This window comes from Myxocyprinus asiaticus, chromosome 19, assembly GCF_019703515.2.
Source record: "Myxocyprinus asiaticus isolate MX2 ecotype Aquarium Trade chromosome 19, UBuf_Myxa_2, whole genome shotgun sequence".
NCBI lineage: Eukaryota > Metazoa > Chordata > Actinopteri > Cypriniformes > Catostomidae > Myxocyprinus > Myxocyprinus asiaticus.
Window position 1 is genome coordinate 5,672,557 of NC_059362.1, and position 18,963 is coordinate 5,691,519.

Sequence of the window (18,963 nt, forward strand, 5' to 3'; positions counted from 1 at the left end):
AACAAATATTTAAAACAGGACTAAATATCGCAAGAGAGGCGCAAGTAACGGTGACAGTGCGAGCTGGAGCTGTCTGTGACGCTGACTGATCGAAAGGGAGGCGCAGGTAACGGGTGAGAGCCGTGGCAGGTCGAATGAGAGCTGCCGTTGGCGGTGGCAGGTCGAGTGAAAGCCGAGTGAGAGCTGCCTGCGGCGGTGGCAGGTCTCGAAAGATTTTACCCCTACTGCACTTTTATTCACTTTACAGTCCAGCTGTGAATTATTAAACCAATAAATACAGATGATCAATTTTTTGTATCAAACTGTAATTCCAGAAGATGCTCGAGTAAATCCTCTTAATCTCTCCCTCTCTCCCATGCAGCTTTCAGCAGCGCGTTGAGCAGGTTAGTGTGAGCGTGCGCAGTGAGCAAACGCTTTGCTGCTTAGTTACTGAATTTAAGATGTTATAGATTTATAAACCTTTCAAAACCAATTCGACATGCAAATGCCGTTATACTGCGTCTCCGTTAGCCAGCGACGTGATAAAACTATCGCTCCTGCATATAAATGACAAAGCTGTTGATAGTGCAAGCGCGTGATGTTGAAGCCATCTATAGCTCTGACGACTTTTATATCTTGGTGCTCTATCATCAGTCATAATGCAGCACATTTAACATGAAAGGCAGAAATAGTAAAAAATGCTTTGTGTACCAGCTGCATGGTGAAGAGAGACACTTAAACACCTGTTACATCTCTCATCATCTCCATCTCTTTAGTATTCCATCAAAATATGAGGGCAAAAAATGCCCCCGCAAAGAGTTCCTGTTGTTTTATTAATAGCATCTGGTAAAGGACTAGTTCCAAATACATACATTGCGATCTTCATTTGAAATTCGCTGAACATCATTTGTTTCGTGCCACCAGTTGTGGAGGTGATGCTGAGTCAGTGGCGGATGCCGGATGTACACGCCATAGACGCGCACAGACGGGCACTCCGCTTCTCACTCCGCATCAGTTCGCTGTTGTGCTCCCATGCTAAATTACCTGACCCTTCGATCCTTTCATTCAAAATCTACTGTCCTAGTGAGTAACACTATCGCTCCCTGTGCTATATCCTACTTCCGTGCGCATCGGCTCATATGCACCTGTCTGTTTGAAAAGCCTCCTCACCAGCTAGAAGCCAAAAGTGCAGGAGGGATGGATGTTATATATTTATTAAGTTAATCAGATATATAATACAAAATATAATGTAACCAAATGCTACTATGTAGTTAATAATAATATTAACAAAAATAATATCTGGATAAATAGCCTTGATGTTAAATAAAACATTATTAATGATACAATAATATTTTACATTAATCACTTTGTGTATGAATCACATCTCTGACTATTTTTCATTGTGAAATGTTTATTTTTGCATTGTTTTATTTAATATTGTTTATAATTGTTTTTTTTTTTTTTTTGTTTTTTTTATTTTTTTTTAAGGTTCCCATCTACTGGCAAAACAATTGCACACCATACAAATTATCCTTTTTAAAGTTCATTGTTACTGACGTACCTTCTTCATTCTGATCGATTAATGCTGAATAAATTCTGGTTGGTTGAGTGAAATTGCCACTAATTTGCTTATGCTAATTGTTAAACAAGCTAGATTTAACCTGGGAAGAGTCCATCTTAGGGAGCGAGAAGGGGTGCGCCGAACAAGTTGACTGTCACTGGTGCATGCATTAAAATCTACTTGGTGTATGGATTGATAAAAACAAATGAAGATTAGAAATGAGGCTAAATATTTAGAAATAAGGCTTGCATAATAAAACTTCAGTGCTTCTGATACAGAAAAGCAGCACCCCTGTAAGAGAAAATAGAAAGCTCCCACTCGAGGAGTTTGTAACTTGTCTGATGAACTTGAGCACGAACAGCAGGTAAAAAAGTCTAATTGCATCCTGTCAGTTAATGCAAGTGGGGTCTACTGATCGGAATTAATTTACAGTACATTTGAAGCCAGAATTGCAGCATGCCTTGTTGCTTTTGTACCCTGATGTAATGAACATTAGGCTAAGCCTTTTTTTTTTTTTCCGTCATTAAAAAAACAACATTCGTGGATATTAACAAAAGATCCGGGGCTTCAGTCCTATCAGCCTGGGTCTAGCTACATGCCTTCTGTACTGTATTTCCACTTACACTCATATCCACAAATTCCGTGGGATGGTGCGTGTAATCTTTAAAATTGAGTGACAGTCGTATGTATCATGAGGAAGGCGCAATTTAAAGATTTATTTTATCTCGCCAAGTTTGTATGATGCTGTGTAAACATCGCCCATTCTGTCTTAATTAAACTGATTTGGGTTTTAGAAATGTTTTGAAAAAATCTGTCTTTATATTCATGCAATATGTCAATGAGAAGATTTCAACGGTATGATAACCGTCCGTTTTAGAACCGAGGTATATTGTGAAACTGTAAAACCGTTGCCTCCCTATCGTTAAGTAATGCTTACCACAGACATTTTACACAAGTTCAAAAACCCCATTATAAAACCTAATAGGAAAATCCAGAGGGAACCCATGGTGAATGAGACTTTTGGGTTCGCATACAGATTGACGTCAAGGAAGTGATGGGTGAGCATGTATCAAACTGGCCAAGTCACATGATTTCAGCAAATGAAGTAACAAAATGTTACAAGGTTAGCTAGGGGTAGGGCAGTGGTGGCTTAGTGGTTAAGGCTCTGCATTACTGATCAGAAGGTTGGGGGTTCAAGCCCTAGCACTGCCAAGATGCCACTTTTGGGCCCTTGAGTAAGGCCCTTGACCCTATCTGCTCCAGGGGTGCTGTATCATGGCTGACCCTGCACTCTGACCCCAGCTTAGCTGGGATATGTGAAAAAAAGAATTTCACTGTATATGTGCAAATATATAATGTGTGATAAATATAATTTTAAATAAAAATAAATAAAGGGGTCATTGATCCCACAGTGAATACAGTCTGTTACTGATCTCAAGTCAGTTCAGCAGTAACTTAGGTCCATAAAATCAGTCTAATTCAAACAAGAGTTGCTGATTTGAATTTAGTCATTTTAATTTCCCTGTCGATCACCTTGAGTTGTGTTCCCAAAGGGGGAAAAAAAATAATAAATTTGAGAGAGACATAGATATTTTGTGATATTTAAAGAGATTTAATTGTTTTACAAAAGGTGAATCTGGAATTTCGACTATTGTACATAATAACGCGCCTTTTTATTTAGTACACCCAATTTCGCAACTTTATAAATGCTGCGTAGTGTAGTGGTTAACACATTTGCCTAATAATATAAAGTATTTGATATTTTAGTTCAAATCTCATTTCATTTTCAAATGTTTATTGCACAATCTGTCAAAGCATAAATATTTGTCAAATTTGTTCATACAAAACAAAGTGTTGTTTTAGAATGTAAAAAATATATACAGGTGCATCTCAATAAATTAGAATGTCATGGAAAAGTTCATTTATTTCAGTAATTCAACTCAAATTGTGAAACTCGTGTATTAAATAAATTCAGTGCACACAGACTGAAGTAGTTTAAGTCTTTGGTTCTTTTAATTGTGATGATTTTGGCTCACATTTAACAAAAACCCACCAATTCACTATCTCAAAAAATTAGAATATGGTGACATGCCAATCAGCTAATCAACTCAAAACACCTGCAAAGGTTTCCTGAGCCTTCAAAATGGTCTCTCAGTTTGGTTCACTAGGCTACACAATCATGGGGAAGACTGCTGATCTGACAGTTGTCCAGAAGACAATCATTGACAACCTTCACAAGGAGGGTAAGCCACAAACATTCATTGCCAAAGAAGCTGGCTGTTCACAGAGTGCTGTATCCAAGCATGTTAACAGAAAGTTGAGTGGAAGGAAAAAGTGTGGAAGAAAACCAACCGAGAGAACCGCAGCCTAATGAGGATTGTCAAGCAAAATCGATTCAAGAATTTGGGTGAACTTCACAAGGAATGGACTGAGGCTGGGGTCAAGGCATCAAGAGCCACCACACACAGACATGTCAAGGAATTTGGCTACAGTTGTTGTATTCCTCTTGTTAAGCCACTCCTGAACCACAGACAACGTCAGAGGCGTCTTACCAGGGCTAAGGAGAAGAAGAACTGGACTGTTACCCAGTGTTCCAAAGTCCTCTTTTCAGATGAGAGCAAGTTTTGTATTTCATTTGGAAACCAAGGTCCTAGAGTCTGGAGGAAGGGTGGAGAAGCTCATAGCCCAAGTTGCTTGAAGTCCAGTGTTAATTTTCCACAGTCTGTGATGATTTGAGGTGCAATGTCATCTGCTGGTGTTGGTCCATTGTGTTTTTTGAAAACCAAAGTCACTGCACCCGTTTACCAAGAAATTTTGGAGCACTTCATGCTTCCTTCTGCTGACCAGCTTTTTAAAGATGCTGATTTCATTTTCCAGCAGGATTTGGCACCTGCCCACACTGCCAAAAGCACCAAAAGTTGGTTAAATGACCGTGGTGTTGGTATGCTTGACTGGCCAGCAAACTCACCAGACCTGAACCCCATAGAGAATCTATGGGGTATTGTCAAGAGGAAAATGAGAAACAAGAGACCAAAAAATGCAGATGAGCTGAAGGCCACTGTCAAAGAAACCTGGGCTTCCATACCACCTCAGCAGTGCCACAAACTGATCACTTCCATGCCACGCCGAATTGAGGCAGTAATTAAAGCAAAAGGAGCCCCTACCAAGTATTGAGTACATATACAGTAAATGAACATACTTTCCAGAAGGCCAACAATTCACTAAAAATGTTTTTTTTATTGGTCTTATGATGTATTCTAATTTTTGAGCTAGTGAATTGCTGGGTTTTTGTTAAATGTGTGCCAAAATCATCACAATTAAAAGAACCAAAGACTTAAACTACTTCAGTCTGTGTGCATTGAATTTATTTAATACACAAGTCTCACAATTTGAGTTGAATTACTGAAATAAATGAACTTTTCCACAACATTCTAATTTATTGAGATGCACCTGTATCATTATTATATATATATAAAAAAAAACGAATCATAAAAAAGCCAACTTAGCCTATATGTGAAGGTCTACATTTTATCCAAATATTCAGATCTGGCCACGTCAATGTCCATGGACCCCCGTTTTTTTTTTTTTTTTTTTTTTGGTAAGTTGTAAGGATCACTGTCGAGTCCAACTGCCTTTAATTTAAGCAGATAATATAGTATATTTTCATTTAATCATTCAGTTAGTCTATTTTGATGATCGCATTAACATGTATGCAATATGCAATGATCTAAAAATGACAATGTGTAATCAATGTACTATGAATAACTGCATTATGAATGTTATTCAATATGTTAGATATTTAATCATTCATTTATTGATTTAATTATAATTTACTCAGTTAAATAATCAAGGTGAAAATCAATGGTAAAATGCAGCTTGGCTTCTCTAGAGAGAATTACAGTTTCTCTCTGTGTCTCCTTGTAAGGCCCATTCTGTGAATACTTTTAATAGAATAGATTCAGACAATGCATGATTTGTCTGTGTCAAGGAATAATGAGTTAATGCTTTTAAAAGAACAGAGTCCGACAATGCATGATTTGATGCAGACAGTATGTGGAATTAGGAATATTGAGGTGAATCGAGATGCATGTGTCAAGGATAAAAAACACCACCTGTGGCATCACACACACACACTTCTCACAGGGATGTGTTGTGTGTGTGACCAATAAACTGAAATAAGGGAAATCATTTAATATACTAATCAAATTAATGCAGAAAGTAATGATTGTTAGTTAATATAAAATATGTAACTACATGAAGTGATTACAGTGTGTTTTATGCATATAAAATAAAATTGTTTTCCACCACTGAAGTAAGTTAACCCTCTGGGGTCTGAGGGTGTTTTGGGCCCTGGAGAAGTTTTGACATGCCTTGACATTTGTGCTTTTTTCAGTTGCTTAAAAACATATTAATGGCTAAAGTCTGATAACACTGTATTCAGCACAAACTGGGCTACAATAATATGTGAACAACATGTATGTACATGTTGTTCACATGTTTGTATTTTTGAGAAAATAACGTTCACCTTTCAACTCTTTTGGTCCAAGTCGTTGTCATGTGACAGCCGTAAGCGCTTTGCATTGCTCACACAAGAAACAGAAATGATTAGTTCACCTCTCGAGTCATCTAGTCCCAGTCGTTCGTTCTTTTGTCAAGATAGACGGCTGTCACGTGACAGAAGAACAAACAACTTGGACAAGAAGATTCAATCCAGAGGTGAACTAATCTTTCAGTTTCTCATAATTTGTCCTTGGCTGCATTATCATTTTTCCTTATTGGGACTATAATCAAAGTTTGCATAAGTAGACTTGTTGGGGGGGATTTGACTTTTGAAAATGTAACATTTGAATGTAATTCTGCTCAAATGAATGAAATGAACAAAATGACTTGAATAAAGATTCGTTCATTTTGTTGAACGAGACTCAAAGATCCAAGTCAGTAAAATGATCTGATCTTCCCATCACTACTGAGCAGAGGCATCACCACCTACTGGCCAAAGTTATTGCATGATTTACAAGTAATTATTCTTAAACAATTTTAAATGTATTTACCAAAAATCTCAAAATTAATTTAACTTATGATGGATCTGCTGCTGTTGTGCTTGGCCCCATAACTGCTGCTTTCAGCTATATTTTTATTGTTGGTATTGTATTTAGGGCTTGGTGACGTGATTGCAAAAATTATATACATATTTTTCAGCTTATTGATGATATTCGATAAATATTGATATAATTATGTGTTTGTTTTGAAATGGCATTACATTTTCCCTCTCTTTTTCAGAGGAACATCATTTTTATCAAACAGCCATTGCAGTGTGTTTAATGCGTGAAGTCAAATAAAAAAAGAATGAAGGGGTGTTTTCCACAGTTTTTCACTAAATTAATACAAGCAACAACGATATTTAATAATTTTAAATTAGATGCACCAATAAAACAATACAGTATTAAAAAGCAATATTTACTTATATTTTTACTAAAAAGAAATTTGTGAATGAACAGGGTGTGCAAAAACTACAAGTTCACTTGCTTTTTGGAGACCAGTTGAATTTTATTATGATACAATATAATAATGAATTATTATTTTTATTATGAGGATTATATTTGTTTTGTACAAAAGTAATACATTTTTGTCATATTTACTTCACCTGGAGCTTTTATTTTGGCGGAAAGCTGAAAGTGCTGTTGTATTTACTTCACCTTCACCTCCAGCTTTTATTTTGGCAGAACACAGGAAGTGCATCTTGTATTTGACAGTTTGCTATGTTGCTCACTACAAGTATGGTTAAACGTATCACCTCCCTCTTTTCTGCAATACAGTGCCCCATTTTTTATTTGTATAATAACTTGTAGCAGTTACATATGTTTGGAATTGTGTGAATGTGTGAACCTGCAGCACTTTTCTTTCAAAATGCAGGTGAACTGCTCTGAGACTGTTTAAAATCTTATCATGTGTCCCGCTCATGAATACAAAACAGCGCGTTACCTGTTCACAGAGATCATGTATTCATTTAATTAAATCGCAGCCTTTTGTGGTTTAATAATCACATGAGACAATACTACGATTTTTATGTGATTTAATAATTGTGCAGCCCTGAAGGATCGTGAAATTAGTCTGATGCACTCTTTAGGAAAAGTTAGTGTTGGGTTCGAGTCCACCTTAGTCGAGTCCGAGTCTTTAAACAATCGAGTCCGAGTCCAAAAGGGGCCGAGTCGGACTCAAGACCGAGTCCATAACAGGCAGAGTCCGAATGAATCTGTTCATGAATCTGAATGAAAATTGTAACCGTAAACTCAACAACTGTCGCATTCTGTTGACATTTCAATTATTTGTTGCTTTCTCCCCTCCACTCAAACAGATTAAAGAAAGTGAAAGCTGCATTAGTCATTACAACCAAGGTTAAATTTCGGATTTTAATTTAGTTTTTATTTCTACTCCATTTTCAATTTGTCAATTCAAATTAATTTAGTTTTATTTAAAATGATCCCTATCTAAAGAAATAATAGTCCATACTGAGATGTCTTTCTTAAACTTTTTTCTCTATCTGCCGACTGATTACATAAAAATGAGTCAACACAGTAGTAATTTGCACTCGCTGAGAAGTTACGTCTCACGATTTGACTGCAAATGCTACATCCAAAAACACTGGAAAAGCCCTCTCGGTAGTCAATGTTATACAGTAGTCTCTGTAGTAACATTTAAGCGTATTGGTTGACTGATGAGTGCGCCTGTGCATGTGCGTATGTATGTATGTATATGTATGTATGTATATGTGTGTGTGTGTGTGTGTGTGTGTGTGTTTGTAACTCTGGCTGTCTATGAATTCAGGGGCTAATACAGCTGCATGCAGACAGAGATGTGTTCATTAATTTCTGTTTTGTTATTTATTTATTTTTTTCATTGCATCACAGATGCCATGGACTCATGCATTGAAAAAAATCCTGAATCCCAAAGGCTCAAGTCCGAGTAAAAATGCATTTGAGTCCATGACAAGTACAAGTCCATTAAAATTGGACTCCTGACTAGGACTCGAGTCTGAATCCAAACTCGAGTACCCCAACTCTAAGAAAAGTAGTGGCCAAATAAAAAGCACACTACAATCATCATGAAATTAACGATATTACTTTTATTGTGTCAGCAAAATCATCGTAATAATACTGTAAATATTCAATATATCGCCCATCCCCAGTTGTGATCTATCAGAGAACTCTATATATTAAGGCAAAAATGTTTGTTCATGTGCTATCATTAAATTGTAATAGGATCTTGTCAAGCAAAGAAAGTTGCACCTTACTAGAAGTCACACCTGGTCAAAATCGTGTTGTTGTTTTCACATCTGTCGCACTGACAAAGGTTGCATGCGGCAGGCATAAGGACCCGGGAGCAGCCGCCTGACTACCCTTCAGCCGAGAAGGATATAGCTGCAGGCAGAACTCCAAAAACGGGTGGGAGATCCAAACCACCAGCAAAGATATAGGGAGCCCCTAACCTTAACCTCCGGCCTGTAGCTATACACTACCGGTCAAAAGCTTTGAAACACTTACTCATTCTTTATTATAATTACATATATCTATCTATCTATCTATCTATATATATATATATATATATAATTACATAATAACTACACTGTAAAATGTAACTGATGATTTTTCTAATAAAATTAAGTGACTATAACTTATTTTGAATAAGTAACTAAGCAATGACAATTTTTACCATGGAAAGTTATTAAACTCAACAGATTCAATTAACCTCTACTTAAAACAATGAGTATTTTTAAATTTTGCGAGTGGTCATGCGCAGTTCTACCTGTAGGTGGAGTCGATTTGCATGCTGAGGGGAATAGCACATGGAAGGTGAGTCGGCGCTTGTTTGTCATTTTACATTAATCAACCATGTAACATTCAGATTAAATGACTTAGCGTTACACAGTGACATTGGATGTGGTGTTATAATCAATTTGTTGGATTGTGTTAATCGAAATTAGCAGTCTAACATTTGCTAGTCACATTTCTTTGAATACATGTGTTTTCAATCAAGGAACATTTTTATGTTTTATTTATTCTTATTGTGTCTACAATGTAGACTGGGGAAAAAACATTAATGCCTCTTAAATTACTGATTTACATTTGAATGTTAGATTAGGTGTGTTGTACAGGGAAAGCTATAGTTTATATAATTTCATTTTTTTAGATTAAAATATTTGAACACTACACAATGATTTTAAAAGTATTAATCTATTTGAAGAATTATGTAGGTTAATTTTATTTTCTTCATTTGCAGAGCTTGTTTTGTGGATTGAGACATGCAGTGGAAATGTAAGTATTGTGTTTTTGCCTGTGAAAAGAGAGCTCTCCTATTGAAGCATTATCATATAAAACATGGAAGCTACACCAGAACTACCCCAATTCCATGCCTCCACACAGACTGTTTGTGTTTATTCAAGTCATTTAATGCGTTGAAGGTGCATTTAACTAGAAATCATTCTCAACATGTTGATACAGAACAAACAAGTGGATCAAAAGAAACACCTTTAATATTTCACTGTCCACTCTGTGAATTTAAGGAACCTTGTACAGAATCCCTGTTTTTCTCCCACTTGCGTCAACATCTAAAAAAGAATGAAAAGGTTCAGTGCCCAAACAAAGACGGCAATTTTGAGAGCAGAATTTATTCAACATTTAATGCTCACAAATGTAAAGAACACCAATTCAGCATTCAGAGGAAGTTAAACCCCAACATTGCAGTTGAATCACACAATTTAGCTGCAGATTTACCACAAGATGTTACACAAAATACATCTTACCATGAGTCAATGGATACTACTGAATTTGGCCAAGATGAATCTAGATCATTTACAGAATCAGCTTGGACATAATTTAGGTTTGCTCTTTCTTAAGATGCAAACCATTCTGCATATCTCTGATGCAGCAGTACAGGAAATACTTCAACAAATTAATCAGATCTTCTCACAAAGCCCCTTTTGTGTAATGCAATACAACAGATTCTAGATCAACATGGAGTCTGTGATAGTGATTCTGTTTTGAGAGACATTGTGAAAGCTATCGCAGAGAATAATTTGATCTTGAAAATGACCGATTCAGATGAGTCTCTCTACAGTCAGTAAAAGAGCATCATATTTTCAGAAAGAATTCCCAATAGTTATGCCAATAGAATATAAACTTGAAGACTCACAATCATTTGCATATGTGCCAATTCTGAATATGTTACAGGTGCTTTTAAACAGAAGTCCTTGAGAAAGTTCTTGCTCCTGTTGACAATGCAAATGGAATCAACTCTTACATAGACACTCTCACGGTAGTTAGTGCTGATTTTTTGATGGCGGGGAACTTCAGGATACTACTTACCCTGTACACTGATGAATTTGAGATTGTCAATCCTCTTGGCACTTCAAAAAAGAAACACAAGATGTTCAGTGTGTATTGGGTTCTTGCTAATCTTCCATCTAAACACCGGTCTTCTCTTCATGCAATTCAGCTGGCAATCTTATGCAAAGCTAGTGCAGTAAAACACTATGGATAGGAGAAAGTCCTTCATCCTCTTGTACAAGATCTTATAACTCTGGAGAAACATGGTGTCTTTGTGGAGCAGTTGGGGGAATGTGTAAGGGGAACTGTTCTCAGTGTATCTGCTGATAACCTTGGTGCTCATTCCGTGGCAGGATTTCAGGAGAGTTTAATTGTGGAACACCCTTGCTGCTTTTGCATGGTGAAAAGGAGTGAAATTCAGCAGAAAGAGGTACTGTCAGGAGGATTTGAACCCAGGACAAAGCAGAATCATGACAGGCAAGTTGAAGAAGTTTTAAAAGATCAAAATTTGACGAAACAGTATGGTGTAAAAGGCAGTTGTGTTTTAAGTGAGCTAGACCATTTTCACACTGTCAGTGGTTTTCCGCCTGACATCATGCATGACCTCTTGGAGGGTGTCATACTCATTGAAATGGCAGTGTGCCTCAATGATTTGATCAACAAAAAGTATATCACCCTTGAGTATGTGAACAGAACATTCAAACAGTTTCCGTACAAATTCATAGACAAGACTGATCAGCCTCAGATCATTCCAGCTGCATTTGCCTCTAGAGGCACGATTGGTGGTAATGGCCATGAAAACTGGGCACTTTTAAGACTTCTCCCACTAATGATTGGGTTAGTTATCCCAGAGAATGATGTAACATGGGAGATTTTAATGCTTTTGAAAGACATTCTAGAACTGGTGACATCCTTCAGATTCACTGATGATACTATTGATTTCCTTGGGGCTAAAATTTGTATGCAAGCAATAGACAGCGTGGTACATAGAGCATCTATGTTCCTATGAACTGTACAGCCATGTACCAGAAATGTCAGTCACTAGGCTGTCTGATTTGAATGACCCTTTTCCACTGGCAACCTACAAAATTCAGGGCAGGACATTTGTTACAATTAAATATTTCATCTTGTGCTAATTTGAACATTTAATATTGAAAACGCGAGTGTCAAATTCATTGATTTTCTCATTGTTAGGTCCGCAGGACACAGTGGAGACAAGAACTAAGAGTGATTGTGAATGAAAATGACATCCGGAAAAATCACACTTCATAGGAAACCACAAACCTTGGACTCATTGGTTGAACAACTTGAGGAGAAGCTAGGTCTTCCACACAAGTTTTCTCTTCAGTACGAAGACGTTGATTTAAACAACGCACTAATCAACCTCACTGACATTGCAGATTTACCCGAGAGGCCCACCTTAAAGGTAATCTCTCTTGTGACATCTCCTACACCAAGCACAGCTGACACAGCCATTAGATCTTTGTCCTCTGAAGAAGGGTCATCTCATGTACGCCAGGCTCAGTGGCCAGAGACATTTGAAATTCCCAATTTTCCAGTAGATATTGAGTACAGATTGCGCCAAGGAAACCTTCTATATATGAAAGACAAGAAATATATGCAAGTTCCCAGGGACATGAAGCACGAAATTCTTGAAAAACTTGTTGAGTCTATGTACATCTTCAAAGCATATCCCCGTGATGACTATTTCAACGATGTTGCATCTGCACTGGTCAAAAAACATCCATGCCTTACTGAACCAGGCTCCTCCACTGGATGGAATGGCTGGAAGAACAGCCTCAAGTTTAAAATGTGTAATTATAGAACCAAACTACGCCGAGCTGGATGCATAAATGTTCTTATAAATGTAGGAAAAAGGGGAAGCCAAAATACTGAGAAGTGTTAAAAGACCTAAACGATTTGAAATCAATTTTCTACCCAATATTCCTGATGGTGAGGATGACTGTAGCATGGAATCTAAATGATTACAACTTGTGGAGGAGATGAAGAAATGTCATTCAAGTTCTACCATGATATCACAGCACATGGACTCCACTTTTTCCTTGAGAAGAAAAGAGTTTGTTGAAAAGGAGCCACCAGTGAAAGAGAATCTGCAAAGATGGCCATCACTCTTCACAGAAAGACAGGTAATTAACAATTAAATTAAAGGGATACTCTACCCAAAAAAGAGAATTCTCTCATCATTTACTCACCCTCATGCCATCCCAGATGTATATGACTTTCTTTCTTCAGATGAACATAAATATTTTTAGAAAAATAATCCATCTCTGTAAATCCATAAAATGCAAGTGTATGGGTGCCAGAAAGTTGAAGCTCCAAAAAACACATACAGCCACCATGACAGTAATCCCAGCAGATGAATCAATGTGTTCTGGAGTGAAACGATAGGTGTGTGTAAAAAAAATAGTAATATTTTAAATTTTTTTAACTATAAACCATCACTTCCAGCAAATTGTCGTATGCGCGTTCATGAGAGGGGAGAGTACCCTCCGCAGCTAAAGATCACCTTTGATTTTATTCAAAGAGTGTTTCTTTCCCTTGGACACAAATCCCTGAAACCAAAACTACAGTCACTTAAAAACCTTCTGCTGATGTAAGTCTATGCTGTGAGAGATTGTGTTAAGCTTGTGGTTGCACAAAAAGTCAAGATTCTTGGGTGCTATGTTTTAATTGGTCACCTGTCAACCTTTGTTGAAAAGGTTTTTGTAGTTTTAGAACACTGTTATATTGTGAGAAACATGTTAAAAGTTTTTAGTTTTACAAAGTGTTACATTAAGGTAATGTTGATATTTTACAAGGTCAACTATTCACTTAGTTTCAGGTCAAAGATTGTGGTTGAAGTCAGGATTCTTGGGTGTTATGTTTGAAACAGTCAGTCGTAATTAGTCGCAATGCACTATTATATTGTAAAACAAAGATTGTTTTTAGTTGCTTTAGGATTAACAAGAATAACAATGTGCTTTTTTGTGCTTCAAAAATTGTTAATGTTACATTGAAGAACAATGTTTGGCATTTAAGAATGCCTGAATGGCATTGTTTGGTACATTGTAGTGCCTAAAGAAAATCGAAGAAAAATAATGTTTTGACTGAGTTCAGTTGTTGCTTTTTGTCTTAATTCTTTTAGCTCAGCTTACGTGAAATTTTTAAGGCAATCGGTTTCCTAATGTTTTCCTAGTAATGTGAACACTAATAAGAAGTTAAACTAAGTAATGATTTTGAGTCATCAGTACTTAATTATACTTGATGAACAAGTTTTCTATACAAATTTAATTAAGTTTTGCCAACTAAAAATGATTACACTACTTGGGAATTTTAAGGCAATCGGTTTCCTCACTTTTTCTAAGTCAACTTATTACATTTTACAGTGTATGGAATAACATAAATGGAACTATGGGAATTATGTTGTGACTAAACAAAATCCAAAATAAATCAAAACTGTGTTATATTTTCGTATCTTCAAAGTAGTCACCCTTTGCCTAGAGTTTGCAGACATGTACTCTTGACATTTTCTCAACCATTTTCTTGAGGTATCACCCTGGGATGCTTTTTAAACAGTATTGAAGGGGTTCCCATCTATGTGGGGCACTTATTGGATGCTTTTCTTTATTATTTGGTCCAAGTCATCAATTTCAAAAAAATAATTTTTTTAATTAAATTTTAGTTTTATAATGAAATAAATTAATATGGTGGCACAATTATATTTGTGTCTACAAAATTAATTTCAGACATTTAAGCATACACCTTCAGACCAAAATATTTTTAAGATCATGAGAAACATTTCAGGCAAGCGTTTCAAAACTTTGGACCAGTAGTGTACCTACTTGCTTCAGCAGCTCAGATGTAAAGATGCGCTCTGTGGAGAAGATTACACTGTATCTATGCACCTCTATGCTATGTTACTCTATGCTGTATACAAATAAACAGCTTTTAGCTTGAGTAAAACAGTATGCCTGTTGTATTCTATTCATTGTATTCATCAAGGTTAGCTACTGTCTATCTGTGGATATGTCTGATTTTTGCTAATCCTATTTGCTATGCACCAGTTATTCTTTTTACTGAATGTTTTTACTGTAGCTATGTTCCCATCCAAGTTACGAATTACATTTATGCAAAAAACCATATCGCAAAAACAATGTGCAAATAAAGCTGCGTTTCCATCCCATGTGTTTAAAAGAACAGTCGTTACTAATGGAGAAATTGTAGCCACTGTGACCTTTATTAATAAAATACTCCCGGTTTAGAGCACACAGACAAAACACTGTAAAGAACTTTCTCATGTCTGGGAGTGACAGCATGTCACAGTTCTGGGAGCGCTATAGGCTCTTTCCCACTGCAGGTACTAAAGCCTGTTTTAAGTAGTTTCCCCCGGGACTAGTACTTTTCGTCGCTTTCACACCTGAGGAACTATATTTCCTCGTAGCCGTTTTAGGGTACATTTTGTATATGCGTTCCTCCTACCTTACACCCTGTCTAGACCAGAAGTGAGCAGCGCATCACGTTAAAAGCATATCTTTCCCATTCTTATGACTCATGAAGCGCCCAGTGCAGACAGGGTGTTACTGTATGTCTTTTGACAATAAGCCTGCTCTTCGGGACAGTTCAATTTTGTATTCAACTTATTTGCTTTGCAATCTCTATGCATGCTTTGGATTTTCTTGAATTTTCATAATAAACAGATTTTTGTTCTAACTTTGTGAAAATTAATCAGAAATATCATCATGGCATGGATGTCAAGGAAAGACAACCAAAACTTTGAAATTACTCATTGTCATGCCATCCCAGATGTGTATGATTTTCTTCTGCAGAACACAAACGATTTTTAGAAGAATATCTCAGCTCTGTTTGTCCTTACAATGCAAGTGAATGGTGACCAGAGCTTTTGAAGCTCCAAAAATCACAAAGGCCACATAAAAGTAATCCATAAGACTCCAGTGGTTAAATCCATATCTTCAGAAGCAATATAAGTGTGGGTAAGAAACAAACCAATATTAAGTCATTTTTTTACTATAAATATCCACTTTCACATTCTTTGACATTTTGAAAGTGAAAGTGGAGATTTATAGTAAAAAAAAAAAAAAAAAAAGCGGGGGGGGGGGGGGGGCTTACATTTTGATCTGTTTCTCATCTCAAGCTGACACATCTGTTCCACAAGTACTTAACCAATCCACACTAATTGCACTTACTAATAATAATAAATAAAAAATAATAATAAAAAAAAAAAAAACTTTTCTTTGCATGTCTCTTTCTTATGCGCTAACTTTAGTACTACAAGTACAAGATTGTCAGATGTTGAAAGATGGATCGATTATCTGGAGTCATTGGAGAGGGAATTAGCTGCTAACCCGCTAGCAACCAAGGCAGACTTGCAACGCATTTGGGAAAAACTGGAGGATTTGGAGAGTCGTAATCGGCGAAACAATATCCAAATTGTTGGAATTCCTGAGCATGAGGAAGGCAGAGATATGGTGAAATTCCTAGACGAGCTCTTCCCGAGTCTGCTCAACATAACAGGCCATAAGCTGGAAATCGAGTGAGCTCACAGAGTCCCGGCTCACAGATCCACTGAAGGAGACAGGCCCCGATCAATTCTGGCCAAATTTCTGAGATCATCTGATAAATATCTCATGTTACGCAAGGCGAGGAGCAAAGGAAAGCTTTCTTGGAAGAAGCACAGCATTTTCTTGTTCCCAGATTCATGGAATGCAAGAATCTCTTACATCAACGGAAGATCGCTTTTGCTCTGATGTTTCCGGCCAAACTGAGAATAGATCCCAATGATGGACGTAGAGAATTTACATGCCCACAGCAAGCACTGTCCTTCATAAAAACATTGGAGTGAGTAAACCATTTGGTGATTTTCATGTTGCCGCCTAGTGGACCGACTCATTGAACATACACTTGACTGTTTGAGGAAGCTCGGCACCTTTTTCGTTTCTTTTTGTGCTGGTTCCGCCTAGCGGCTGGAGTTTGTTTTGTGTAATATAATTTCTTCAGGACAGCTTGTGGATGAATCTGCTCATTTTAGGTGCTTATGCCTCCTGTTGGCTGGAGTTGGTTTTGTTGAATATTTCTTGCAGGACATTGGAGTGAGTTTGACAGCCCAAAGAACTGAACGGCTGTTTTTTTGTTTTGTTTTTGTGCTGGTTCAGCTAGTGGCTGGAGCTTGTTTTGTGGAGGAACACAACTTCGAGACAATTAAGTGGATGAATCTACATGTTTTTTTTTTGTTTATTCCGCTTAGGGCTGGAGTTTGTTTTTTTTAGATTATCTTCTGTTGTGTAATTCTGTCTTACAAATTTCTGTATAGAAACACCGGACTTGAGCAAACAGACGGCAAAGTTGTTGCGGGGACTCTTGTGGGCGTACATGGATTGTTTGAGTTTAGAGCAATGGACGGTTGGCGCTGTCATACGTGGGGTTAATGCACACGTTTTTCTTTTATCTGTTTGTTTTGTTCTGGGGAAAGTTCTGGGGTTGATTGTTGCACAAATGTTGGAATGTGGTCTTTATAATTTTAGTTTTGACACACAAACAATTTTTTCTCATATGTCAAAATGTCAGATGTTAATATGAGTGGATTGTCTCTCTCCACGTGGAATGTGAATGGGTTGGGGCACCCCATAAAAAGAAGGAAGGTTATTTCTTTTCTGAAACGTAAGAAACATGATATTGTGTTTCTTCAAGAAATGCATCTTTCCCCGCAGGAAGCTGAAAATTTGGGAAGATATGGGGTGGACATGTTTTCTTTAGTGCTGACACAAGTAAGAGCAGGGGAGTCATTACACTGATGAGTAAATATCTATTATTATTATTATTTTTATTTATATATATATATATATATATATATATATATATATATATATATATATATATATATATATATATATATAAAATAATAATAATAGATATTTACTCATCAGTGTAATGACTCCCCTGCTCTTACTTGAGCCAGCACTAAAGAAAACGCAAATGTTTGTTAGGGCTCGGGGTGGGGTTGGGGATTGGGAGGGGGTAAGGGAAACAATGGGGTTTAATGGTTGACTCTGTATATTAATGTTTTGCTTTGTTATGTGTCATATTGAGAGGCAACAAATAAAAATGTTAATCTGAAAAAAAAAAAAAAAAAAAAAAAAACAATGCACAATCCTGCAATTTCATGTGGTATCACACACCATTAGGCAGCACAGGAGAGACATGATTTACATTTAAAGACAGACTGCAACAGCAGGATCTTATCTTTTATCTATTTTTGGCATTTTTGAGCACTGTCAACTGAGTGGCGTAGTTTGTAAACCAGTGGGTTGTATTATACTTAATGTTACTCGACAAAGTCATGGTGGTGTACAGAGTATCACATCAGTAATACACTGTTTATTTATGGCTTTAAATAAATATGAAGTTTATGGCAATGTTTCTTTTTGCAAAAATTTCAAAAGGAAAATCTCTGGATCATTACACCACCTAGACAAAAATGCAATTCATACAAAATATTTCTTGAATACAACTCTTCTAAGATTAATATATTTTCAATTTCTCTATTTTAATTTTGAACAATTTTGTACAGCTTGATGTCCAGACAAAAACAAAATTAGCATCACATCATTGACCCCTAATACACAATAATAAGAGGTTAATAGGTTTCATCATTCAGAGTGTTTAATAGCATGTTATCTGTGAGTAAAATCTATTTGCAGAAGAAAGTGCAGACTGTGAAGTGAAATTCTTCCTGTCTTCACGCAGATGTGAAGCAGCTGAGATGGGAAGCTCAACGGGATGAGTGGATCCGTGGAAGAGATGTTAAAACTCTCCGCAGGAAAAAAGGCTATGTTCAACAGGAGAAAGCTTGGAATGGCACGAAAGACTAAAAAGTCTATGAAAAAAAATTGAAGGTGAAGAGCAGAAACTTCTACTCCAGCTTGGAAGACCAGACCTCATGATCTGCCTCCCGGATGCCATAGATCCCAGACCACTCATTTGATCTGTAATACACTGGGAAAGGGAGAGCTGGGGTCATATCGTGTTCATGTTGCACTAAACATTTTGGACCTGAAGTTGTAAAATTGGATCTATGGTTTTTGA

The 18,963-nt window shown here is 36.8% G+C and overlaps 1 protein-coding gene across 1 annotated transcript in view; it reads right to left on the minus strand.

The window, feature by feature from the left end:
• Positions 1 to 18,403: 18,403 nt before the first annotated feature.
• LOC127409932 (protein CEBPZOS-like) overlaps positions 18,404 to 18,963 on the minus strand; it is a 33,936-nt gene continuing 33,376 nt past the window's right edge. The window contains exon 4 of the mRNA XM_051644921.1: positions 18,404 to 18,873. Coding sequence (XP_051500881.1) covers positions 18,791 to 18,873 — 83 coding nt within the window. The 3' untranslated portion in view covers positions 18,404 to 18,790. The remainder of the gene's footprint in view (positions 18,874 to 18,963) is intronic.